The sequence below is a fragment of the Aotus nancymaae genome, unplaced genomic scaffold (genome assembly GCF_030222135.1).
Source record: "Aotus nancymaae isolate 86718 unplaced genomic scaffold, 86718_ANA_hifiasm-v0.15.2.pri h1tg000014l, whole genome shotgun sequence".
NCBI classification, from domain to species: Eukaryota; Metazoa; Chordata; class Mammalia; order Primates; family Aotidae; genus Aotus; species Aotus nancymaae.
Window position 1 is genome coordinate 40,723,898 of NW_026988425.1, and position 26,657 is coordinate 40,750,554.

Consider the following 26,657-nt stretch of genomic DNA (forward strand, 5'->3'; position numbering starts at 1 on the left):
CTGCTCTGAGTAAAAGCTTCCTGAGGTCCTGACCAGAAGCAGATGCTGGGGCCATGCTTCATGTATAGTCCATAAAACTGTGAGCCAAATAAACTTCTTTATAAACTACACAGTCTCAGGTATTCCTTTACAGCAATGCAAATAGGAATAACACATTGGCTTTACAATACTTTCAGTGCTCCTGGCACCTACACTCCTTGCCACAATCTCATACTCACCAGCTACCCACAGCCCAAAGCTAATTGGAATGACACTCTGCACTCTAGAAAAGTGCAAAGCACCTTCAAGATAGACAATTCTGGAAAATCCAAACATTAAGATAAGACTCCAGCAAGGGTAAAGCCACCAAAGACATCATTATTCTTATCTCCCCTCTCAGACAGACAGAAAAACTATACATCATAAATTAGGAGAGTAGAAGCTGGTAGATACAGCCTAAAGAATCTCATGATATCTGATAAATACCTTGTGATGACAAGGCACTGTTAGGCTGCACAGAGGCATAGATCATTATGTCTCCATAATGACAGACACATGGGAAGCTCTTGCTAAGATCCAAAACCAGACTTTCTGCTCAGCTCCAGTTCCCCATCATCTGGAATGGCCTCAGGGACACATTGTCTCTGTAACTGGATCCATAAATACTGACAGAGCAGGTAAGACAATTACCTCAATTCTTTTCTCATATTTTTCTCCCTTTATAAGGCGATGTACATAAATCTGTGGAATATGGATGTCTTCTGGAGCAAATGCTCCAATATCCACAATTTCTTCAACCTAGACAAAGAGAAATTTCTTTCAAAGTTAGTGAAAGTTTAAAATGAACATTTTAAATTTTTTAAAAAGTATATGCATCTTCACATACAACTTAAGCTGGATTCACAATGTAAATATATATGACAGAATATGTACATGTATCTATGTATGTATATGTATACATACATATGGGTAATGTCTATCACACCTCCTGGACCCACAAAAGAGAAGAAATTTAAATGCATGACAGACCATAAAGCTCCAGAAGTCAGTCTTTGCTTAAAAGAGTCTCAGTTACAAATTTGTCAAATGGTTTGTCAGTACAGCTGCTTGAACTTTCACAAATTGCAGCTCAACTATGCAAAACTTGATAGCACATTCCTTAAACACAGATTTTCTAAATTAATGGGAAATTTATCATATCAAAGACAAAAATCTGTAATAACATCTGCTTGGTCAATTGAAGAGCTTTTTAAATATAGATACAAATGCTATTTGTAACAGTTGAAAATCATTCTTGTTAGCTCCCTAGGATCGTGATACAACTTCAATTGCTGAAATAATTTACTTAAAGACAGATAATTAATTCCAATCTGGAAACTTCAAAACTGAAATATTAATTAATAACTAGAAATACTCAATTTAATTAGAATCAAAGTCATTCACTTCGAATAAGGTCATATCATAGCAATATGAAATGACCCCACATTAGTCTGCTTTTTTAGAATTTATTTAAAAGACAATTTTTCCATCAACATAATATAGTTCAGAATAACCAGGATCAAGAAAAACTAAACTTAACATTGTTGTGGTCAAAAAATTAACTTTCTGGTGACACACATGTACACGTGTGCACACACACACACACCTTTGTGAGTACTAGCTTAACAGATACAATATCCAAAGCAAATAATTGTTTGCTTCCATGAACTGACTTATACAAGAAGAGCTGTATTAATTTTGTTTCCTAAACTATTCACTGAAATGTGGAAATCTGTGCGGTTAAGTAGCCCTTCTTATGCTGTTCTACTACTATATGCCTTCACTAGGCTCCTCCTACAGTGCAAGAATACTAGGGCTTACGGAAGACATTTTACTTATTGCACAATGCTCACAAGTAGCTGAAAAAGACAAGGACATGGTGGCTAAAAGCTATCGTCTTTGGTAAACAGAAAAATTTTGACCAAAATCAAACAAAAACTCCAAGGAAAGGTCAGAAAACATGTTGGCATCTAAGTTAAACTCTTGAGTAGAGAGGCACCTGGGGAAGAGTAAGGAGACAGGGGAAGGAGGGCCAAATACCCCTTGCCACTGCACTCTATGCCCTCCCCTTGAAACTTCTCTATGCTCCAGTATTTTCTATTCAAGGTGGAGGTGGGGAATGCAGAGCAGCTAAGCACTACTGCTACCTCTTCAACTGGTTGGGACTTTCAGCCATCAGGGCTCATTCACATCTTTACATATTCAGTTTTAGCCTTCAAAGAAGTTCTTGACTTTAAAGATGTCTTTATATATTAATCTAGTATCCTGAGGATAGACATGAAGATTTATTATTCATGAAAATACTAACCACAGAATTTATTTTAAAAATGAACTAAAAGCAACTTTAATGGTCAACAATAGGGAAATTATCAAATAAACATGGTGTATCCGTGTGATTAATCCATATTATGTACTCATAATATTTAATGAAATCTCTTAATTTTATGTTTCATAAAATGCAAGATTTTGTATAAGTAAATAAAAATTTATAGAAATGCACTTTGGCATAGACAATTATTTATATACCTACAGAAAATAAAAGGAAACACATGGAAATGCTAGTAATTGTTATCTCTGGGTAACAGTATAAGTTATTTTTGTTTTCCTTTTACTTTTATAATCAAAAGGGGAAACCCACAATATTAATTTTTTCAAACGATGCGATAAACACTAAGTTTCTAAAACTAGGAAATCATAACTGGGGCATGTGATAAATCCCACAATAGTTAGACATGTACCAAAGAGGGCATGCTAAAAAGAAAATAGAGGTGTTAAGAAAAACTGAAGTTTCTAAACTCTAAAAGCAGTTACAACATTATAAACTAAACTAAGGAAACCCTTCTTGCCTGCATATTTGAAAATAATAATACGAATTATTTTTCATGCCTAATATTGTTTCAAAAGGTCAGGCCCTCAAAAATCTTGCTACAATTGTGACAGCAGCTTCCTAATTGGTCCTCCTGCCTCACCCTCTAGCAGGGACAAGGAAAAATAATAAAAAAGGCAGAAAAAAAATCAGTATTGCTCACTTCAACTGAAAATGCTGATGGAAACCAGTCACTATTTTCTTTCGGTTGCATCAAAAAATGTTTCAACAGAAACCAAATCAAGACAAAGCTTCATTACCAAGGGTAATTACATCATAACTCTCAGAACTAACAGAATGAATATGTCCTGGTAAAACAACTCTGACAAGCAAGAATCCAGCTAAACATAAACGGTTCCATGTTTTGTCATCTTAATATGAATGGCTTTCACACCGTAGAAAATGCATGTGCAGCATTTGTCAAAATAACAACACTCAACAGTATTGGAAATGTCTATACAAAAATCAAAGCTTTCTCAGTTGGTTAGTGGAGTTAATAGCTAAGAAAGAAAATATTTGAAGTACAAACTAAAAGAAGAAAACATGTTTTCAGACAATCTGTGAAAAGAGTTTAGAAAAAAATCAAGAGGTAGAACTATCTTAATGCTAGCAATTGAAGGGCCTGCCTTCAGTACCAGTTTGTATGATCTTGAGAACAATAAGAAAGAAGCAATAGGAGGATTAAAAAGTCTGGTGAGATCAGGTGGTAACATAAGTGTTAATGGAAAACCTGATGAGAAAATGATGACTAAAATGAGCTGGTTAGGAAAAACAGAAAAATAAAAGACCCCAGATTCATTATTAAAGACGGCAGTTTTTCTCCTGAAGTTAGAAGTGGGCAAGACAGAATAAAGGGCAAAGAAAAAGCCTCAGGGCAAAGCAATGGGCAGATGTAAGTGTCCTCGGCCAAGATTGAGATGGAAGCACCGTAGCTAAGAATAACCCGGACTTCTCCATGGCACGATAAACAGTGTGCATGTCCCACCACTTGCTACAACCAGAAATCATTTGAAGCTTCTCTAATTGGTACTTGTCTTCAGTCATTAACAGAAAAATAGAGGCTAGGAAATGTTCATTGTTATTGATTTGAACTTTGTTTTAAAAGGTTGCTTTCTCTGTCCTGCACTCTTCCTACTTTATAGCTCTGAAAACTTATTTTAAAGCTTGGAGAAGGATAAGAATTCATCCCTGATGACAATGTGTTTGTGATTGCTTGGCAAATATTATTTATATTTTGGGTAAGGGAAAAGAGGAGCTGAAAGGCAATAATGTCCTCATGTTTATTTTATTTTAGTGACAATCTCAATATGTTATAGATACAAAAATGGGTCCAACCCTAAACGGTGTCAGTGAAAAATGCTACACACCTGCAAAACTCTGTGATACAAAGTAAGGACTGTTGGCGGGGGGAGGGGAAGACTCACATTTCAGGCTTTCTTCCTGACTCATTTTAAGTTTCAAAAAAGTTTAAGAGAAGCATGCTGCTTTTGTAAAAAAAAGAAAAACAAATCAAACAACAAGCAATAATGTCTAGAATTATGAGAAACACTCCAAAAAAGAGAGAAAAATAAAGCAGTTACAATTGAGATGCAAAGGTGCTCTGGATGCTAATTTAACCCAGAGAATGAGTAAAATGAAGAGGAAATGTCAATAAGAACTCATGTTCAATAGATCAGTAGGATATCTATAGTTAATAATCTATTGTACCTCTCAAAGCAGCTAAAAGAGAATAATTTGAATGTTCCCAGCATAAAGAATAGATAAATATTTAAGGTAATGGATATCCCAATTAACCTGATTTGATCTTTGTTATATGAATATATCAAATTATCACAGGTACTCTGAAAATATACACATCTATTATGTATCAATAAAATAACTTTTTAAACAAGAGGCAATGTAGAGAAAGGGGCAGTCATCATGTAAGGCATCTTTCTCAGAGATCCAAATGAAGAGAAGAGATCCAAAGATGCAAAAAAGTGAATATATTCTTAGGCTTCATGCTAAGGAATTATAGGACCAGTACAAAAACACAGAAGAAAACAGTATGAAAGCTAAAAGGGCCAGGGACAGAAACATATGGTCTTAGATGGCTATAAAGAAATACACCAAGACTGAAATAATGAGTGGCTACCAATGAATTTGCAACCTTAAAAATGGTGGTATATATAATTGCATAGTTATTATTGAAACCGGGTAGATTGGCTCTCATGCTAACACACATTCCACAATGTCCAGTGAAAATAAACTTAATAAAACAGCATGCTCTGTCAAGAAAATATGCATATACGTGGGATGCCGCAGACCTAGGCGTGATATGTGGTAAGGAATATTTAAAGTGAGTTTAAAAGGAGAAAGAATATCATACTTATAATGCCCAAAGACGTAAGATGACATATTTGTAATAGAAGTGGCAACAATTGGCTCAAATAAGACATGCCAATTATTTGAACATCTTCTACTCATCATAGTCTGCTGATAACTCTGTATTGCCTTCTGACCATTTCTATCTTTCAGAATAAAACAGTGACAGAAACCAAGATTCTGGACTTCTAACCAATAAGAATAAATTGCTTGGTGAAGTAGAAATGACATCTTGAGAAACCTTGAGAAAAAAATGACAATGTAAAATTGGAATTGGAAATAGACCAGGAAGCGAATCCTAAACATGCACAGAAATTTATCCTGGTCTTTGAAGAAAAGATTTCAGTAAGTTCAGTGAAAAGAGAAGCAGGATCAAGTGGTCAGAAACTCAAAATGACAAATGGGTTTATGAAAGATAGGAAGATCACAAAACTTCCATTCTGACAATATGAAGACGGGTCATCTTGATGAGGAATAAAGAAACAATATGGCTAATTTGTGTTTCTTCATATTTAATAAGGGCTATCACAAAAGACACACATATGACCTAGGACAAAGAGAAGTCATGAAACCTTAAGATGTCTATGAAAAGATACCAAATCAGAATGAGATAAGGACTCCTTAAAATGCTCAAGATAATGAAAGGGTGGCTCCTAGGGTGATTTTGTTGTTGTTGTTGCTGCTGCTGCTGCTGCTGGACAATTTAAAAATGATAATCACTACTGCTTGAGCAGAAGACAGGAAAAAACAAAGCAGTTCAATTTCAGTTTGTTTCTGACTTCACCAGGGAGAAAGAACGTAGAACTAGTGTGATTAAGGAGAAATTCAATTCCAAGAAGAGTAGACCCACAACATCTATATCCCAGGACCCTTAACGAGCCTGAAGATGTGATCGCAGAATTACAATCAAGTGAAAAATGGTAGAGGTGTCAGCTAAGAGGCAAATATACTCCATTTCAAAAGGAGGGCTCAATCTACAACTGTATTCTAGAATGGATTATTAAATACATGGTCTAGTCAGCCATAAAGAGAGAAAAGAATTGGACAGCAGTCTAAGTCTCCTTCCAAATCAAATCATGCAAAACGAACTTCATTAATTTGTGATTAGGCTAGAACATAGGTAGGTCAAGAGAAAAGCACAGTGCGTGGTTTTACAGAGCCTCTGACCCAGTCCTTCACATAGGAGTCTTAAAGACATAGCAGGAAAATGTGAGGTGGGCTCATTCACTTTAAATCAATAAATACAAACTAAGCACCTACTAGATTTGGCAAGGAAGAAAACAGAAAAGGTGTCTGCTCTGGTGTACAGATAGGTAGACAAATACTTGAAGAACCACAGGTATATGGTGGCTTGACAAAGCCTTAGGGGGATGTCTTCAGTGCTGTGGTTTTTTTGTTTGTTTGTTTGTTTTTTGAGACGGAGTCTCGCTTGCTCTGTCACCCAAGCTGGAGTGCAGGGGTGTGACCTTGGCTCACTGCAACCTCCACCTCCTGGTTCAAGCAATTCTCTGCCTCAGCCTCCCGAGAAGCTGGGATTATAGGCACCTGCCACCTAATTAACCTGCTTGGCTAATTCTTTTATCTGTAGTAGAGATGGGGTTTACACCATCTTGGCCTGGCTGGTCTCGAATTCCTGATCTCATGATCCACCTACCTCAGCCTCCCAAAGTGCTGGGGTTACAGGCATGAGCCACCACACTCGCCCTGTGGTTTTTAACTTTTGAGGGTACATGTACTACTTTAAGAATTTCATGAGTCAATTCACATACATAAAGATTTCTTTACCTATAAAGTCCTTCATAAGATTCCACAGAATTGGTCCACAGACATCCATCCACCCCCATCCCCCAGCTCCAGCCTAGATCCCTGCTCTAATGGTTTGATGTCTTTGTCCTATCCTGTTCTATCAACACTTTTACAGGCTTTAAATGAGACAAGGAAGTCAGCATTATAGTTAAGGGGCAAGGGTTTGGGTGCAGCCCTATGTCTAACAGAGAAAATAATCTGAGGTTCATGCCTCCAAGTAGTTACCAAAAGAGATGACAAAAACCATATTCAAGGAGTTGAACCACTCTTTTAAATGCTTCCAGAATGGTATGCCCCTAGAACAAACCAATTATCTTTATATCACAGTCATAAAGAGTTTGTTTTTCTTTCTTGGAATCAAGTGAGTTCTTTCTTACCATTAAAACATAGTGCCTGACATAAAACTGTCGGTTGTAGTAGCAAGAATAGTTGTATTTCATCTGATCATTAGTTTTCTATGTACTATTAACTATGCAAATACTTTGATTTTTATTTGGCATCTCAGGCCTCACTCATGTTTGTCATTACAGTATCAATTTTTAGTCCAACCCTAGAGCCACTGTACAGTTATGCCATAACTTTTCATTCTTATTGTTCTGTTCCTAATTGATGCTATCATGTATATTTATGTCTTATAAGCTATTTTAAATCATCTTTGGGGAAAAAAAAATCAGGTAAAAACTAAACGGCACATTTATCCAATTGGAAACTGATCCAAGGCCAGAAAGAATAGCTAATTCAATGAAGATAGAAAATGATCTCTACTGGTTAGGGAAATAAAATGAACCAGTGTTAACTGAGTGAACTGCAGGGATCAAAGTTAATATTGTCAAATACCTGGCCTAACAGTTTTCTGAAAAGCAAATAGAAGGGTTTAGCTAACCACCAGCACAAAGACTATATTACATGATAGATAACTCCAAACACCAAAAGTCTTCCTTTCTGTTTGCCATCTAGCCTCAGAGCTGCTGATAGCACCTTTAACCTAATCTCATTACAAAACAAAAACAGTCCTTCTTCCCTACAATGTCTCATTTTAAAACACAGGATGTGAAAAATGGACAAAGCAGTTTGAACTCTAGAGGAAAAGCTTTATCTGAGATAACTCAATTTGTTAAAACTGACTAGCAGCAAAATTAATAGTGTATTAAATCCTTACATTATACAACTTCTGACCCATATTGATCTGAAAAAAGCAGAAATGTTACTTCAAGAACCCACCAATAGTTTCTGTAATGTGGAGGAATTGTTTTAAACAAAATGGAAGGCAGTTTAAGGCAAGTATTTTCATTTCCACTAACTCTAAAAACAAGCCAAAATAGCAAAATACCAGCATGGACTAGACTAACACTTTATTTTTATTTGATTTTATTTTACTTCTTGAGACGAGGTCTCATTGTGTTGTCCAGGCTTGTCTCAAATTCCTGGGCTCAAGTGATTCTCCTGCTTCAGCCTCCTGAGTAACTGGGATTACAGGCATGCACTACTATGCCCAGCTGCCAACATTTTTTATTTGCCCAGAAATGCCAATCTTCTCTTAATATGTGACTTAATAATGAGGAAAGAGACCCAAGCATCTAAGATCACCAACCCCCTTGACTTCCACACTGCATTTCAACAGAAGAAAAGGCTGGCCAATCCATGCATCCTTAATCAGCTTCCTATAGATAGCAGGCATAGTATAGGGGAATCTTTCCAGAAGGCATTGTTTTTACTTAAACAAGATCAAACCCCCACCCCAAGCATACTCCATCGGACCAAGACCTTTTCACATGTAATTTCTAAGACTGTTAACCCAAGACCCTTTCATGTGTAATATCTAGAGTTGTAAGCCTATATAAAGGCAGAGCTTCTCTTTGTTAGATGAACTTGGCTGTTAGACAACTATGTAGCCTTGCTACCGGCCGAATAAATCACCTCTTCCTTCCTAGTTCAGTGTCCTGAGAGGTCTGTTTCTCGTGGCCGCTCCTGCTTCAATAACATTCAGGCAATATTCTAAATAGCCACATTTCATTTGTCATATCTTTTTTTAAAAAAAGGAATTTTATTAGGACTGTAGGAAATCCAGAGAAATAATTAAAATGAATACACCTACCCAAAGGAATTAAAATACTTCTAACATGTTCATTCAAAGCACCAGTCTTATCTATAATAGTTTTAAAAAATTACACCATTATCATATACCCCAAGGAAAACAGGGAGACATAATATAATTAATAGAATTAAACGAGGAGCATTTTTTAGTGAAGAGAGTTACAGAGAAACAGGAAGAGAAAAAGTTTGTGTTGGGTTTTTACAGCTACAGAAAGGCTGCCTATTGATAATGCCAACTAAACTTTAAAATGTTACTCTAAGACTATTTCCTTCCATTTGAAGCTGTTAATCATCCCTGAAGCACTTTATAATGCAGGAACACAATTCTTAACACATAAACTGCAAAATAGGATTGGGTTAAACCCTAGCATTTCCAGAACACAGTTAATGGCTGATAAATGTAACAGATTTGATTTGAATTCAGCATGAGGGTGACTCAATAGTCCCTAAATTTAAAATTGTTTAGCATGCGCATTAGAAGAGCTTTACTTTATTCATTTCATCTTTCAAATGCTCTCCACAATTTTATTTCTATAGAGCAGTAAGCAGAGTAGAATCCTACATATTTCATTAAGAAAATTAAGATGCCATGTTTGTTTTCCCTGATTTATATGAGGTAGACATAAAATGCAAAAATACACTTTAAAGCAAAATATTTCTTCTTCTCTGTGGTTCAGTTTTCCAAACTAGACCTTTAAGTCCTAAAGAAATTCAAACATATTTATCACATTTCAACTATGACTTTAGCATTATGATCAAATGGCTCTACTCTTAGTACAAGTAGGGAGAGGCTCAATCAGTTTTACTGCTGGCACCACTTGGTTCTAGCATTTTCTAACTCACTGAATCTCAGCATCTAGTCATCACTGGGAAAGCAGGGCCAGCCTTAACTGTGATGTTAAATTAAATAATTCAAACTTAAAGCTGCTGGAATTTTAAATCATTTTGAGCTTTGAGGAGTGTGGCTACGCAGCCTGAGTCACTTGGCATGCAGCTGCAACTTCTGCCTTTTTTTCCTGTAAATAATTAGAAAGACCAAACAGCACTAGAAATGAGATCTCCTTCAGATCATTACCCCTCCTCATGGAGTAATAAACTAATCTTCCTTGAGTCAAATCACAACATATGATCTGGTCTCATATGGAAAATGTTGTAGTCCTGCTAGAATTTCTCTGTCTCTGTGAGTGAAGCCTCAACTTTTCAATGTTGGAATGCTAACCCCATTTATTTAGAGTGTCTCTTGTGTGACTACCCTTAGACTATACTCAAACTCTATACTTATTCATATCTTCTGAATCTCATTATTTAAGGTTGACAGTAGCCATCATTCAGATAGTGACTGAAACCTACCATGCGTAAAGGTGATCGCAGTCCCAAATCCAAAATGTCTTCCTGACATATAAACTCATCCCAAAACTCAACACCATATTTGAAAAGTTAAGTAAGATGATTAAAAGAAGAGTAGGAATGGTTGATAAAGAACAGCAATTTATTGATGTCAATATTTAGTAAGGGACATTTTAGGCCATATGATTCTAATGCCATGTATTTCACTGAGCTTTCCTATAGTTAAAAAAAAGTAAGTATGATATAAAGAAAGTACTGGATTTGAAGTCACAAGACATAGATTTCTAATTTCAGCCCTAACATCATCTAATACTGGGTTCTTACATGAATCACCTAAGATCATTTCATCTTTTAAATGAAAAAGTTGAACTTTAAATGAAGCCTAACATTCTTCCCAGCACGTGCATGATCATTAAGTCTATAGCAGTTCCTAGATATTCTATTACAAGACCATAAAGTATGCACATTATTGTGTAGTATCTTTCTAATTATTCTGGATATTGAACACTCTAGATTAATGCCATCTTACTAAGCATATCTGTTAAATGCAAAACATAATTTTAATTCCATGCCACTCAGCGTATCTTCAATATTCCTCTGTACATGTGTACTTGCTATGTCCATTCTCTCCTGACCAAACAGGGTGTTGAATTTACAAGGCCAGTTGATTTGCTGATTTATTACTTTACAACCCTTTGTATGACTAGGTAACTACCATATGGCTTATTCTGCTTTTGCAGAGTAATACAAGCTTACTGAATGGGACACACTATTACAACCAGCATTAAAAGGCACACCTTGAGATAAAATGATCCCAGAGAAGTCAGAGGAAGCTAGTCACAGTAATAAGGAAGGGAGTCACAGAACAGCTGGTGGCACGTTATCAAGTCTCTCAATGTAGGACTGACAATGGCCTCAAATATAACGCCATCAGGAAGAACCACTGAACATAAGACATTTTTGTTTTTTAGATCATGGCAGGATAATGATGTTAATCAAGTAAAATCTGTAGAACATTTCTAAGTCTGCAAAGTGTTGTGTATGTTTTGAACCTGCTGACTCAGTGACTCAAATATCATTTAATGAGCAGCCATTATGTCCCAGGCATTGTGTTCCATGCTGGGACTACAGAGATGAGTAAGACAAGGTCCTACAAGATGCTCACAGTTTCATAGAGAAGACAGGTAATCAGAGAATCACAATAAAACATGAAAATAAGTGCTATAATACAGGGAACATTCCACTGATGAGGCAGAAAATCAGCCACAAAAAGAACAGGGAAAACATTCTAGGCAGGAGGAATGTCAAGGGCAAAGGGTAGGGAAGGATGTGATCTCATGAGAGAATGTGAGGATGTGTTACCTGTCAAAGGACCTAGGGTACACAGAAAATAAAAGCACTGCATCAAAAGTTCAAAATTTTTATTCCACGGAATGTGGAACCTTATTTTGGAAAAGCTATCAGAAATGGTAACAGCTAACCTGAACAAAAAAGGAAATATGATGTCCTTTGCACTTCAAAAAATTCACAAGAGAGTTCACCTTAGTTAATGCTGCTGGGGCAGTTTCTTCTGATTATTGTGACTTCTCACCAGAAAGAGATTTAACACATTGGCAATTACCTTCTCTCGCTTTTATTAATTTTTGGTTGTACACCTGGATTTTCAAGGGGCCTAATAAAAGGCCACATATTTGCATATGTTCTAATTTTAGGAGGCTGCCATATACTACATGCTTAAACTATAATAATACATGTAAAAATGTGTTTGTAAGACAAAAAGTAACAAAGGGGTCAATGAATCATGTTTCTAACTTTTTGTCACATTTCTTACTTAAATTATTTATATAAGCCATGACTTTAAAATGCCTTTTTAGCTTTATTTTTGAAACAGAAAGATCTGAAGAGTAACTTGTTTAAGAAAAAAAGAAAGCAAGCAGCTAATTTTTCAAATAAAACAATCTTACATAAGCCCTAATTGTCACTTCAGTATTTGTAGACTAGATCTATATTTAAAGTTGGAAAAAATACCATTTTTTGACAAGATCTCTGGAAGGAGTGAGGAAAGCTACTATTATTTTTAATCAGAGTGACTTTAAAACGATAAGTTAAATTCTTAACACAAACATGAGATAAATTGATAAGTAGGTCAAAAGTTGTTAAACCAAAAAAAAAATAAAAAAGGCAAAATTAGGAAGAGGAATCCATGTCACTCTTTGTAATAAGATAATTATTTTTTAGGAGAACATCCCTCAGTTTATGTCAGTGACAATGTACCTTATTTAATAGCCTTTCAGGAGGGAGTATCATAAAGATTCCAAAACATTAATATGTTAGAAATGCCCTCTGGCTCTTCCTTTTTTTGGGGGGAGGGGGTGTTGGTGGGGGACAGAGTTTCATTCTTTTTGCCCAGGCTGGAGTGCAGTGGTGGGATCCAGCTCACTGCAACCTCCACCTCCTGGGTTCAAGCAATTCTGCTACCTCAGCCTCCTGAAGAGCTGGGATTACAGGCACGCGCCACCACACCTGGCTACTTTTTGTATTTTTAGTAGAAACGGGGTTTTGCCACATTGGCCAGGCTGGTCTCGAACCCCTGACCTCAGGTGATCCACCGCCTCGACCTCCCAAAGTGCTGGAATTACAGGCGTGAGATATCTTTTTCTTTTTTTTTGAACATAATCTACATCATTTGCAAGAAGATTATTTTGTGGGAAATCACAACTATAAGTTTTAGAGAGCTGTCTCAAAACTGACTCAACAGCACTTGACTCACATCTTATTTTAGGAAGGGGCTCTATGGGTATAGCTTCTGGCCATGGTTACCTTCTCAACTGGTTACTGCTCTGGGTTCATAATGTTCTTTCTTTTCTAGTCTACTAACTGTAGCAATCAAGTTCTTGTCCTGGGTCAAGCACCCAGGAGGATTCTCCAGGAAGTGGGGTTTTAATCTAGAGTGTCTGGCTCCAGAGTACACACATCAACCATACCCTGCACCTTATCTTCTTCCCTCTCGCACAACTCCTCAACTAAGTGGGAGGTTTAAGAATGCTTGGGAATAAAATACTAGCGATATTCCCATTAAAATAAGACACAAAATCACAAAAGAAATAGAGCCAATAAATATGTGAAAAACAGTCAATGTCTCTTGTCAAAGATATGAGAGTTAAAACTATAGGGTAGCATTTTTCACCTAGCAAGTTATTAAGTGTTTAAAATATAATATCCATGTTATTGAGAGTAGTTACAAATGATACTGCTAAATATCACTGAGAGGTTATAATTGGAATTATCTTTCTAGAGAATAATTTAGCAATAGTTTCCAAAACCTTCAAATGTTGATGCACATATAAACAAAATCTACTTCTAGAAACGTGGTCAAATAATCAGACATGAACAAAAACAAAATTCACTAAAGCATTAATAGTGAAAGATGGAAAACATGAACGTCCAACAATAGAGTTGTTGATATAAGTTTTACTATAACTATTAAAATATCTTTCTTTAGGGAATAGTAAGCTGCAAAAACATGCTTAATGTTTTATGTAATGAAAAATATATTAAAATGGTCCCTATTTTTAAAAAGAAATATTATGCATAAACAGGAATTAAAGAAAATCAACCCAAGACACTCCCATCTTCTTTCTCAAGTCTCTTTGTTCCATGCAGAAAGTGTCTCCACATCTCATTATAGCCCACCCTCACCCAAATGTCCCTAGACCTGTCAATCAAGATGACAAGAGTAAAATGCCTTAAGTCTTCTCCTTCCTTCACAATTGACCTTCTAGTAATATCTGCATAAACACAGCCAAGAAGTAGAGAGTGGTTGGGTAGGGTTAGTCCCACAAACTCGCAGCAAACCACCACCATCAGGATCCCACAGCAATTACTATCTTTATCGTTAAATTGAGCACTCACTGCTCTACGTACAACTTATTTCCAAGTTAGTCCTATCTCAACTAGATTGTAAGACGATCTAAAACAATCACTGTGTTTTATGTAGCAAATCCTTAACATTTGTATACCTAATGGCCATGTTGTTGACTACATCCCCAAGGAACTCTGAAGGTAGCAATTTGTAGTTTTAGTAAGCTAGAAACTTCACTCAATATGCAGCTGAAACCGACTTCAAAGTCAATTACCTATTTCCTACATTTAACCAAAGTATTGTTTTTATCTACACAGAGATACATATGCAGTCACTTTTTGAAAGAAAACATTGTCTCTTTATGAAAGTCAGTATACAGTGCCAATAAAGTGGTTCTTAGATGTTTAAGAAAAATACAGTAAACTAAATATCAAATTCAGCCATGGCTCAGAATCAGAGCATGAATAAGTCTATCATATATTCTATATGGAAACAAAAATAGGCAATTTATTAATCTTACAGGAAGCATTCCAACTAACATAGTGATTCCAAGGAGTGTGATTGCTGGATTATTTGGTAAGAGTTTTTTAGTTTTATAAGAAAACACCAAACTGCGGAAGAAGCTGTACTATTTTGTACTCTCACCAACAATGACTGAGAGTGCCTGTGGTTTTACATCCACATCAGCATTTGGTGTTGTTACTATTCTGACTTTTAGCCATTCTAACAGACGAGTAATGGTATCTCTTTTAGGTTTACAGTTCCCTGATGACATGATGACAAGGATCTTCTCATATGCTTATTTGCCATTTGTGTATCTTCTCTGGTAAGGCACCTGCTCAGATTTTACCTATTTTGTCATAGGGTTATTTTCTGATCATTGAGCTTTAATTGTTTTTGTGTATGTTTGCCCCAGTTTTATAAGACATTGTCCTTGTTCTTTGTATTTTTTTGCCCTCCACTCCTTTCTGCACTTTGTAGTTATAATTAACCTTTTTATACAATTCTTTTTCTCCTTTTATTGCTACACTTGAGTTTGCAATATACATTTACAACTAATCCAAGGCCTCTTTCAAATATCTTCTACCAAACCATAGTTTGTCATTTTATTCTCTGTATAGTGCCTTCCACAGAGAAGTTTTTAATTTTAATGAAGTCCAACCTATCAAGTGTTTTTCTTTAATGGATCATGTTTTTATGTGAAAAAAGCATGGCCACATTTTCCTTGTTATTTCCTATGAGTTTCCTATTTTACACTTTACATTTAGGTAGATCTTTGCTTCTTTTTGAGTTAGTTTTGGCAGTTATTTTTATATAATTTAAATAAGAAATTGAGAACTGAAAAGGCAAAAAGCACGCAGGAGACAGATCTAGTAACTGCAGGAGGAACAAAGAGAAGTAGATGGAACTGGTGCTGGGGCCAGGCACTTCTCAGAACTGGGATCCAGAGCTCTACTGCTAGTGACAGGAGACAGACAGTACTTATACTTCTGAAGCTCACGAGGCTAGTTCTGCGGTGGTGGGTGGGGGGGGGCGGGGGTGAGTGGGGGGAGGGGAACTAGAAATAAGAACTGCCACAGCATAAACATTAAGAACTGTTGTTTTTTTCTGAAGAACTGATCTTTTTATCATTATGGACTACCCCTCTTTATCCCTAATAATTTTCCTTGCTCTGAAGTCTGGTATGTCTGAAATTAATATAATTGCTCCAGTATTTTTTTTTTTAACTGTTTTGCTCTATTGCCCAGGCTGGAGTGCAAGGGCGTGATCTCAGCTCACTGCAGCCTCTGCCTCCAGGGTTCAGTGATTCTCCTGACTCAGCCTCTTAAGTAGCTAGGATTATAGGCATATGCCACCATGCCTGGCTAATTTTTGTATTTTTGGTAGAGATGGGGTTTTACCATATTCGTCAGGCTGTTCTTGAACTCCACAGCTCAAGAGATCCACCTGCCTCAGCCTCCCAAAGTACTGGGATTACAGGTGTGAGCTACCATGCCCTGCCTAATTGTTCCAGCTTTCTTTTGATTAATGTTAGAATTTTTTTTCCATCATCTCTTTACTTTTGTGTCTCTACATTAAAGTGGATTTCTTATAGACAACATACAGCTGAGTCTTGTTTTTAATCCACTTTGAATCTTAGTTGGTATGTTTAGACCAGTAATGTTCAAATCGATACCTACCATATTTGCTACTATTCCCTTCATTCTCTTCATTGTCCTTGTTCTTTGTTCCTTTTGCCCTCCACTCTTTTATGCATTCTGTAGTTTTAATAACTTTTTTATACAATTCTACCTTTTTCTCCTATCTTTTATTGTTATATTGAGTTTGCAATATAAATTTACAATTAATCCAAGTCCTCTTTCAAATAATACTATACCACTTCATGGGTAGCACAAATATCTTAAAACATGGTATCCCCAGCACTTGTCTCTTATAACATTGCTATTATTAATTTCACTTAAAGGCAGGCGTTGTTAAAAAGAGAATGCTCTGGATATATTTCAAAATGTCTACTTTTCCCCCCACCCCTTGCCAGAAGCACAAGGAAATTTTCCTTTGGTCTTCACCAAAACTCTGGTAGGGATTCTAGAGGTAAAACTCAGAAATATGAAGCCCCTCCTAAGACCAGTCCACTCTGGAGTCTAACTCTGAAACTTGTCCACATGAACCTCCAACAATTCATCAGTTACAGTTTGAGTTTTTCTACCCCAGGACTGGTTCCCATGGAGATTTCTGCTACTAGGCTTCTGCTCCAGTAAGTTGTAATTCTCCATATTAGCCTGTCTCTCTGCAATTTGGAGGGCAGTGGCTTCCCCTGTGACTTTAATCCTCTGGTGGCTCTAAGAAGAATTGTTGATTTTTCAGTTTATTAAGCCTTTTTATTATTGTGAGAATGAGTATGGCAACTTCCAAGCTCCTTGCATGTTAGACCTGAAATTTGAAGTGGCTATTTTTTAAAATAATCATTACCAGTGTTATTATATAGAATCCTAAAATTTCCATCTTGAATTCAAACTATTATATAATACTATCTATTTCATTTTCAATTGGTGGGAAAAACCATTCTACTTCCTAAATGTGAAGGTTCTCATTTTACAGCTTTTAGGATATTATCCTATTTCATATGCTCTAAAAGGTTAACATTACTGAATGATTTTTAATTTTGCATTTATGAAAGTATTAACATTATCCGGGAGCTACACTAAGTTAACTGAAAAATTCAGTTAGCTAAAGGTCTAAGAGCCTGCAAGTAAGGAGACTGTAAATTGGATAAAAATGTTAACATTGCAAAGCATAATGTAAAATGCATCTCAAAATATACCAACCATTATTTGTTTTGCTTCAGAACATAAGCTTTGGAGGCACAAAGAAATGTTTAGATCTTAACTCTTCCCCTTACCAGCTTTGTTAAAGTCTTTCCTTATCCTTATTTGTCTTTCTATAAAAATACAGGCAATAAAACCTACCTCACTGGGTTATTATAAAGGATAACTTAAAGTGCTTTGCATGTAAGTGCATGGTATAAACAGAAGTTGCCGCTATTGTTGTTTTCATTATTATTATTATTATTGTTTTCATGATGTTGTTTTCATTTTATTATTATTGTTGTTTTCATTATTATTATAATTATTATTATACTTTCCTTCAATTGCTACTACCACTATTGAAAATATTTCAATTATAGCATCTAGCACATTCTGTGTAGGGTACACCTTAGCTGTATAGTGTCTACTTGTACCATTTCACTGCCCCTATTTCCTGGGAATGAATTTCATTAAGAAAGTTTTCCGTTCTATTTTCCTATCTCCTTCTAAAATCTAGTCCTCAATCTACATATAAAACATTACCTTGTACATTAAAAATATAAACCAAAGAGGAAAAATATGTGAAAATATTTTGAGTGCAAACATATTCAGATGCCAAGAGCACTGAAAAAGGAACTATAAATAAAACAGCAGCTAAAATACTTTTCATAGCAGAAGCTGAGTTATTAAACTGTCTTTTGGATTCTACTTAATACTACTTTTATTTCTAAAAGTTTAATTCCAATTCTAAGAAGAATTTTCTCAGAGAAATTTAAATTACACCAAAACTTTCAAACTCATTCTTAATCTCACAGCTTTTTACAGTCAACCTGTATTTTCTGAGTTTGGTAATGATGAATTTCTCTTCAGAGTTTTGTCTGTGCCAGCAAAGCTTTTCCAAAATTTAAAGTGAAATTCAAAACTGAACAGAACTTTTTCACAATATGTGGCAAAACTTGCATCCTTTACTGCAATTATTAGGGAAACTAAAATAGATTCTTTAAATGAATGACCCAGATCCTTTTCACAGAAGGCACAGAAAAGGTAGCAGGTTTCTTCACATTCCAGTTTAACTTTCCTCACATGGGATTTGTATTTAGAATTCTCTTTGAAGAACCCAAATGTGTTACTCAGTGGCAGAAATACTGTATATTATCATTAAACTTCAAAAGCTGTATCAGAGAGAAGGTGACCTATAGTTCTGGCATGAGTGGTTGAAAAATCTGAATGTGGACTTAGTCACTCAGTGGCAGAAACACTGTGTATTATCATTAAACTTGAAAAAGCTGTATCAGAGAAGGTAACCTCTAGTCTTAGACATGAGTGGACTTGATTTTTTCATGGAATAAACCACAGAGCAGATGACCATTACTTCAAAGAGTTAAGTAATTCTTAGTTCCTAGTCTTTCATTATTTCTCCCAAATTAACTGTTTTAAACTATCCCATCCAAAAACAAAAAGAAGTTTTCATCATTCTATAAAATTCAATAGGGCAAAGCTATCATAAGGAAGAAAGGAAAACACTTTTTCCTTCCACATAATTTACGTTTTGGACCTTAAGTCCCTCTGTGTTCAGGAAGTGGTATGCCCACTGGTGAACAGAAAGCATCACTATCTGAGGCCCTCTTTATTTATGCCCTCAAACGAGCAACAGATGTGACTTTCATTCAAAATAAGTCAAATGGCTCTTGCCTCCTCTCTCATCATGGGACCTCATTGTGCACACCCACTCTTCCTCCAATTTCTGCTACAAGTGGAAGCAGCATGAGGCCCTCACCAGATGCAGCTGCCTCGTCTTGGACTTTCTACCCACTAGAATTATGAGCCAAGTAAACTTTTCTTTATTAAAGAATAAAAAAGCCAAAGTGGTTATTCAGCATGAGCAAGTTTTAAGCAGTAAATAACTTTTATCTTCATCCCAAATGAGCCAAAGTATAAAAAGAGATAAAATGGATCCTTAATGCTCCATACTTCAAATACAAAGGCAGAGAGAGGTTATCAATTTGAGAGTGTGCAACTCAAGCTAATAAAGTGACAGACTTGTAAGAACCTTCCTTTCTTGAAGGTGTCCATAATATTCCCCTCAAGAATCATCATAGTTTTTGCTTGATGTAAGGTATCAGCATGTTTAAGTTGATTTTATGGACTTCAAACACTGGTTAGTTTTCTGAAGGATTAAAGCTAACAATATTTTCAAAACCAAATTTAGTTTTTAGATCATGCACTAAGATTTTAGGAATCGTGGCATTATGGAATTTTTATTTTCTTAGATCAAGAACTTTGGAAGACAGGGAAAGGATACAGAGGATCTGCCCTGCCAGCTGCCATTTACAGTGTAGTTCAATAGTCATCATCACTGGATCAATGAGAACAACAGTCATCTGAGGTTTATTAATCAAAGCAGCAGGAGGGATTAAGGTGAGAATATAGCACTGTAAAGCTTTAGAAAACACACTGAAATGCTCTATCCCACTGATGCTCAAAATAAACCCATGAAATGAGCAAACAGGAGATGCTATAAGGAAGCCGAAATTCTAAATTTGTCTAAGGTCGCAAAAGTAGTGAGAGGCAAATCTTAATCTCAGATTCTGTTCACAAAAAAAAAATAAAGAAATATAAGAGAAAAGATAAGATTCCTCGGGATTAGTCCCAGAGCTTCTTTCCCTAAGTGATCTTTTCCATTCCATAACCCTAACTCAAATATTTGTGAATTATTCCCAATTGTATAACTACCTTCCCAACCTCCCATCTCTGAGCACTACACATAACATATCCATCTGCACCTGCGTCACCACTATTTGAATGCCTAAGAAGCCAATCAATCCTAAGTGAGCTCTTGACTCACTCCCCCAACAGGTTCATCTCAGGTTTCCCATTTCAGTAAGTGATACATCATTGCACAACCTAAGTGTAGGAGTAATTTTAATTTCTACCTTTCCTCTATCCAAGCTCTCCACATCTAAGGCATGGGCAAGTCGGATAGATTCCTCTTCCAACATATTGTATCTCTTAATTCTGTCCTCTCCACCACTCAAGTCCAAGCAACCATCAACCGCTTACCCAGATCACATCAGTCTCCTCACTGGTCTGCCCCTTCATGCCTCTAAAGTCTGTTCTACATATAACACGCAAGCTAAAATTATGACCTTTCCAAATGCATTTAAAATCCAAGTTCCTACAAATGCCTATATACCTACCTACATTCAGATTTTTATAATTCCTATTTATACATATCCAGAAATAAAGCCTCTATATTGTCAGAGAAACCAGAAAGTCACAGATGGAGGATGGAAACTCAGGACTTAAGCCAAGTCTTCCAAGCGTCCTTTTCATGAAGCCATTTAATTGCCTAGTGATCTAGTCCAAGAAACTTAGCCATGTCAATTTGCTCATTTACAATATTGTAATAAAACTGCTTCTCCTCCAACTTTACCTGGTGATTAGAGGATCTGATGAGATACTATATGTCAAAGTGATTTGAAAAGCACAAAGCATTATGCAAAGTAATATCAAACACATGGTACTGTGGAAATGGTACTCAAGTGTGAAGTTCTGAGCACTGTTTATAAGAAAGGGGAGTTAAATGAATCTAGCTAAAATTGACTTGCCACTCATCAGTAACCTCGGCTGTTTCAATCCTTTTCTACTGCTTAAGAGGACCGTTGCAAGACAAAAAAGCACATTGCTACCCCGTTAAACTTCCCGAATTGAGGCTTTACCTTATCAACAAATAAGAAATAGATAAGTCTTAAAAAAGCGTTTCCGACCAAAAAGAAACTAGAGAGCTACAAGACAGTTTAGAAAGCTGGGGGTGGTGGGTGGGGGGTGGGGGGAGTAATCAGCCTCACCATCCTCGATGTCTCTCCATCCACAAAGTCTCCATCCACATTCTTCCTCCTCCTAAGGTGCTGATGATACAGATGAAAAATCAGAGATATAGGGCCCTCCCAAGTCCCCAGGAACATGGGATAATTTCAGTACTGGACTATTTCTGTAGCTCTTGGAAACTGCCAGCCAGCAGGAGCTACAGCCATAGCCTGAACACTGGTCAGGCTGGAGGAGATTCCACTTATCATCCTGGTTACTGACATTCATCTGGCTGTGCATTTTCGTTTTGTTTTGTTATTGAGATGGAGTTTCACTCTAGTTGCCCAGGCTGGAGTGAATTGGTGTGATCTCCACTCACTGCAACCTCCGCCTCCCAGGTTCAAGCAATTCTCATGACTCAGCCTCCCAAGTAGCTGGGATTACAGGTGTTTGCCACCACGCCTGACTAATTTTTTTTTTTTTTTTTTTTTTTGAGATGGAGTCTCACTCAGTCACCAGGCTGGAGTGCAGTGGTGTGATCTCAGCTCACTGCAACCTCCGCCTCCCAGGTTCAAGCAGTTCTCCTGCCTCAGAGTAGCTGGGATTACAGACGTGTGCCACCATGCCCAGCTAATTTTTGTAATTTTAGTAGAGACAGGGTTTCACCATGCTGGCAGGATGGTCTTGATCTCCTGACCTCGTGATTTGCCTGCCTCGGCCTCCCAAAGTGCTGGAATTACAGGTGTGCACCACTATGCCCAGCCCTTTTTTTTGCATTTTTAGTAGAGACAGGGTTTCACTATGTTGGCCAGGCTGTCCAAGCTGGTCTCAAACTCCTGACCTCAGCTGATTCACCAGCCTCAGCCTCCCAAAGTGCTGGGATTACAAGCATGAGCCACTGCACATGGCCTGGCTATGCATTTCTATACATGAGAAACTGGCTCTCAAGTATAAGTTAAATAAGCACGAAAAAGGGCAAGTGCTTCTAATAAAATGAGTCCGTCAATATTTAATTATATCATATTAATGTCAGATCTATTGACAGAGGCATTATGCTTTTAAAAGACAGTAGCAACTAGAGCTGGATACACAAATTGTTTGCACAAGATCTACCCTTCATGGATACCCCAAAACCAGTCCCACAAAATTGCAGTAATTTATCAACATCTATACAAATTCACATTATTCTAATTAATTTTCTATTCATTGTCTTCAAACCAGTTATTTCAGTTCTACTTATGTTGGTACTTAAGAAATATTGAGTGATTTAATATATTCAGACTATAGAAATAGAAGTTATGCTATAAATGAAGGGTCTGCAAACTTTTTTTCTGTGAAGGATTAAATAATATTTTAGGCTCTGCAGGCTACACACTGTTAACACAGTTTTTAAAAATATGATCTTTTCAAAATATAAAAATACGCCTAGCTCTTAGACTGTACAAAAACAGGCCAAGGGGTGTATTTTGTCAATCCTTGTAAGTAATAACTGTGAACCAATATTACAGAGCAAAAAAATGTTCTGTACAACATGAATCTGCCTCTTATTTAGCACAAACCACATTAGTTCAACAGACTCTCCTGATGTTCTGAATTAGGAAGTTCTATATTAGAGAAGGATGAAGAATATGCCGTATTTTTCATGAGGCAAAAAAAAAATTCCAAATATTTCTTTCTTTAAGTGGTCAAGGATAAAGGATGTTCAATAAGGACTAAGAAGTACCACTTATAATGTATTTATAACAACATTTAAAAGCCTGGATTTATATAGTTCAAGTTAATAAAATACAAATTTGAGGCCTGAAAAATTATAAATAAAGACAAAAAGCCAAAAATAGCTAAGATAAAATTCACCAATCCATCAAGAAAGGGGGATATATTATTAAAGTGACTTTCTTTTAGGATCTCTATACAAACTATAAAAAACAGCTCCAAAATTTTGTGAGGATAATGGCATACAAATGACTTGCTGTAATTGTTATTTTTACCCCACAATGCAACGAAGTCCATTGTACGTGAGATAATGAAACTCTCTCACATAGCTGCAGTATTGTTACCAAGCAACAAGATATAAAATGTCAAGATTAGCACTTTGTTTAATATATTTTTATCACCAATGAACTATTTCTATTCTGCTATTCTTCTGGGTGTAAATAGTCATTAAACTAAGAATTATATTTGTCAATATACAAGTGTATGGAAAGTAATGCAGTAAGTTAACACTAGGCATTCACCAAGTCCATATTTTTATATTTACTGCTTCCTTGGTAGAAACAGCAAATATTAACATAACAGTAATTCTGTTAGGTTATTTTGCCAAACTACTCAACTGCAATATGTCTTCATTGAGTACATCTTCATTAGCATCTAAATGTTTTCAAACCAATATAGCATTTCATAAAAATTCAAGGAAATGAACGAATTGTCTTCAAATACTTCAATACTCTGAAAAGAGTAGAATCCATCAGTTCATTTAGTATACTTCTATTAGGATATTATCTTGTCAAAGCATTCTATACCTGGCTAAATATGTGGCATAGAATTTAGAGATGTCTTTAAGAATGGCTTAGTCATCCATTTTAAAAAGTCCAAAAGCACAAGTAAAATATTCTAACTGAAAAAAATAAGGAAAATAAATATAAATTGAAGATTTTATATAATTTACCAGGTCTAAAAATCAACCTGTGTGAATGATATCCAGCACTCACCACATCCATCCCAAAAGTTAATACTTAGGAAGGTGATAGTATTGTGCCGAAGGACTAAGGGTTCTTCAGGGCGGGTTGGTGGAAGGAAGGTATTTCTTTTTCCATATTGTATCAAACAAACACCTTTTTTTTACTCTTAAAAGAACTTGTGTTACGTGTTCAACTCAGCTGGTCCATGTGAGTAGATTCAGGAAGATTAGGATAAACAGTTTTTTGCTAACCTCATTCTATGTAGCTAACTAACTGAGGTAGAGAGCCCTACCAGGTAAATACTACAGTGCAGCAAAGAGCATGTAGTATAGTAAACTTCACACACTAAATGTCAAATTTGACATTTCAGCCAAGTTCTCATAAATATGCCTCCATATGTCACAGAAGTTTGTGTATGAATGAATTTCACACAAAAATGAGCCTGTGTCTGGATGTGTGTGTTACTTTAAATGGGATCCAGTGAAGTTTTTCAACACGGTGAGAAGTCCTTGTCTTAAGTGGACCAAAGCTTCATTTTTCTTTCTATCTCATTTTATTTTTATTGCCTCTTGAAAAATCATGAATTCCATTGCTTTTAAAACTGTATCATTAGGGACTAGCAATCTAAAGAATCAGAGAAATTTAAGAGGGAAGGAATTATGCTTACTCCTTAGGCTTTTTCATTTCCTCTAAAGCAGGAAGCAAGATAGCCCAAATCTCTAAAACATGAATACATTAATTGGCCTGCTTAACAAAAATTAAATGTTCATAGGACCCACTTTAGCGATTATGTCACCTGGTTAAAATCCACTGTGTTCCCACCTTCTATTCTTAAGTAAAACAACCAGCTTGTTCATGTCTAAGATGATTTATGAGGAATTATTAACACAAAGCTCTCCAAAGAGGGCCACAGTCATAAACACGAGGATGCTCCAATGTCAAAAGTCACATAGCCTTTGAGAAAGATACTGCCAGTACCCTTAAGAAAGTTAATTCTCGTGTAAGACTGCACACCCTATGACTATACAATGAGAAAAGTTTATTATCTCTGTTCTCCAAACCTGCCGGGGATGCTCTTGCCTCAGGTCTCTGCACATACTACTCATTTGGGCCTGGAAGGCTCCACCATCAGTTAATTGCAAATCTAGCTTCCTCCCTTTCTTAAGGTCATTACTCAGAAGTCATCTCACTGACAGGCCTTTCACTGTACCATCCAAAGTTTCAGTTTCTTTCCCTGACATTTCAGGTCCCTTTTCACACTTTGTTTTTCTCTTAACACTTAGCAGTATCAAATATACTACATATTTTACTTATTCATTCTATTATCAAGATAGACCATCAGAATGTAAACTCCACAAGGGCAGGGAGTTTTGTTTTGTTCACTGCTATATCTCCAGAATCTATAAAAAATACCTGGTATGCTAGAATTTCTGAATATCAATGAACTTTCCTTAAACTATCATTGCACTGTAATATCTGGTACTTGCTTCAAATCAATTAGAGGAAGGAGAAGGCAAAGAGATGGGGATGTGGATGGGGCAGGAGTGACCATGGGTTGATAGTCATGGAGATAAGGTGTTGGGCTCAGGAAGGCACATTATACTCCTCTGCTTACTATCCTCCATAATAAACATTTAAAATGAAAATTTGTATTTCAGTTACACTGCCATCTTCACCTTTCCTCACCCACCAACCAGAAACACTACATGTCTGCTTGGCAGGAGAGATGGAAAGGTAGTTTAGCAAGATGGTAGAACTGAAGCCATTTGTCCTGCCTCAGGAGCACCAAAGTTTAACAACTATCTATATACAGAAAAGCACTGTTACAAGAACTAAAAATCAGACTGCATTTGGACAGCCCTGAAGGTAAGAAAACAGACTTGGCTGGCTTCACCGCCTGCTTATTGTAGAGCCTCGGGGCCTTGAGTTAACATAGGTGGTAGTCAGGTAGTAGTTACGGCAGGCCTTGGGCGAAACCCAGCACTGTGCTGGCTTTCGGCCTGACCCAGCACAGTCCAAGTGGTGATAGCCACAGGGGTATGTTTGTATCACCACACCCTCAGTTCCAGGCAGTTTAGCACAGACAGAAAAAGAGAGGGGGAGAGAGAGAGAGAGAGAGAGAGAGAGAGAGAGAGGGGACAGAGAGTGAGAGAGAGGGAGGGAGAGAAAGAGAGAGAGAGAGAGAGAGAGAGAGAGAGAGAGAGAGATTCCACTTGTTTGGAAGAAAGTAAGGAAAAAGAACAGCAGTCTCTACCTGGTAATCCAGAAAAGTCTTCTGGACATTATCCAAGACCATCAAGACAATACCTCTTACAAGTTTACAAAAACCACAGCAATCATGGTTGGAGCCCGAGTCCCTTTAAATACCTAGAAAGCATTCCCAAGGAAAGGCACTAACAGGACCAGACTGCAAAGACTACAATAAATACCTAACCCTTTAATGCCCAGACACCAACAAACATCTACAAGCTTCAAGACAATTCAGGGAAGCATGACCTCACCAAACAAAA

At 36.6% G+C, this 26,657-nt stretch overlaps 1 protein-coding gene across 2 annotated transcripts in view; it reads right to left on the bottom strand.

Annotated features, from left to right (window-relative positions):
• OXCT1 (3-oxoacid CoA-transferase 1) overlaps positions 1-26,657 on the bottom strand; it is a 136,071-nt gene that overhangs the window by 69,546 nt on the left and 39,868 nt on the right. For both annotated transcript variants that reach the window (XM_012435458.2, XM_012435459.2), the window contains exon 8: positions 670-777. In XM_012435458.2, the coding sequence (XP_012290881.1) occupies positions 670-777 (108 nt within the window). The remainder of the gene's footprint in view (positions 1-669; positions 778-26,657) is intronic.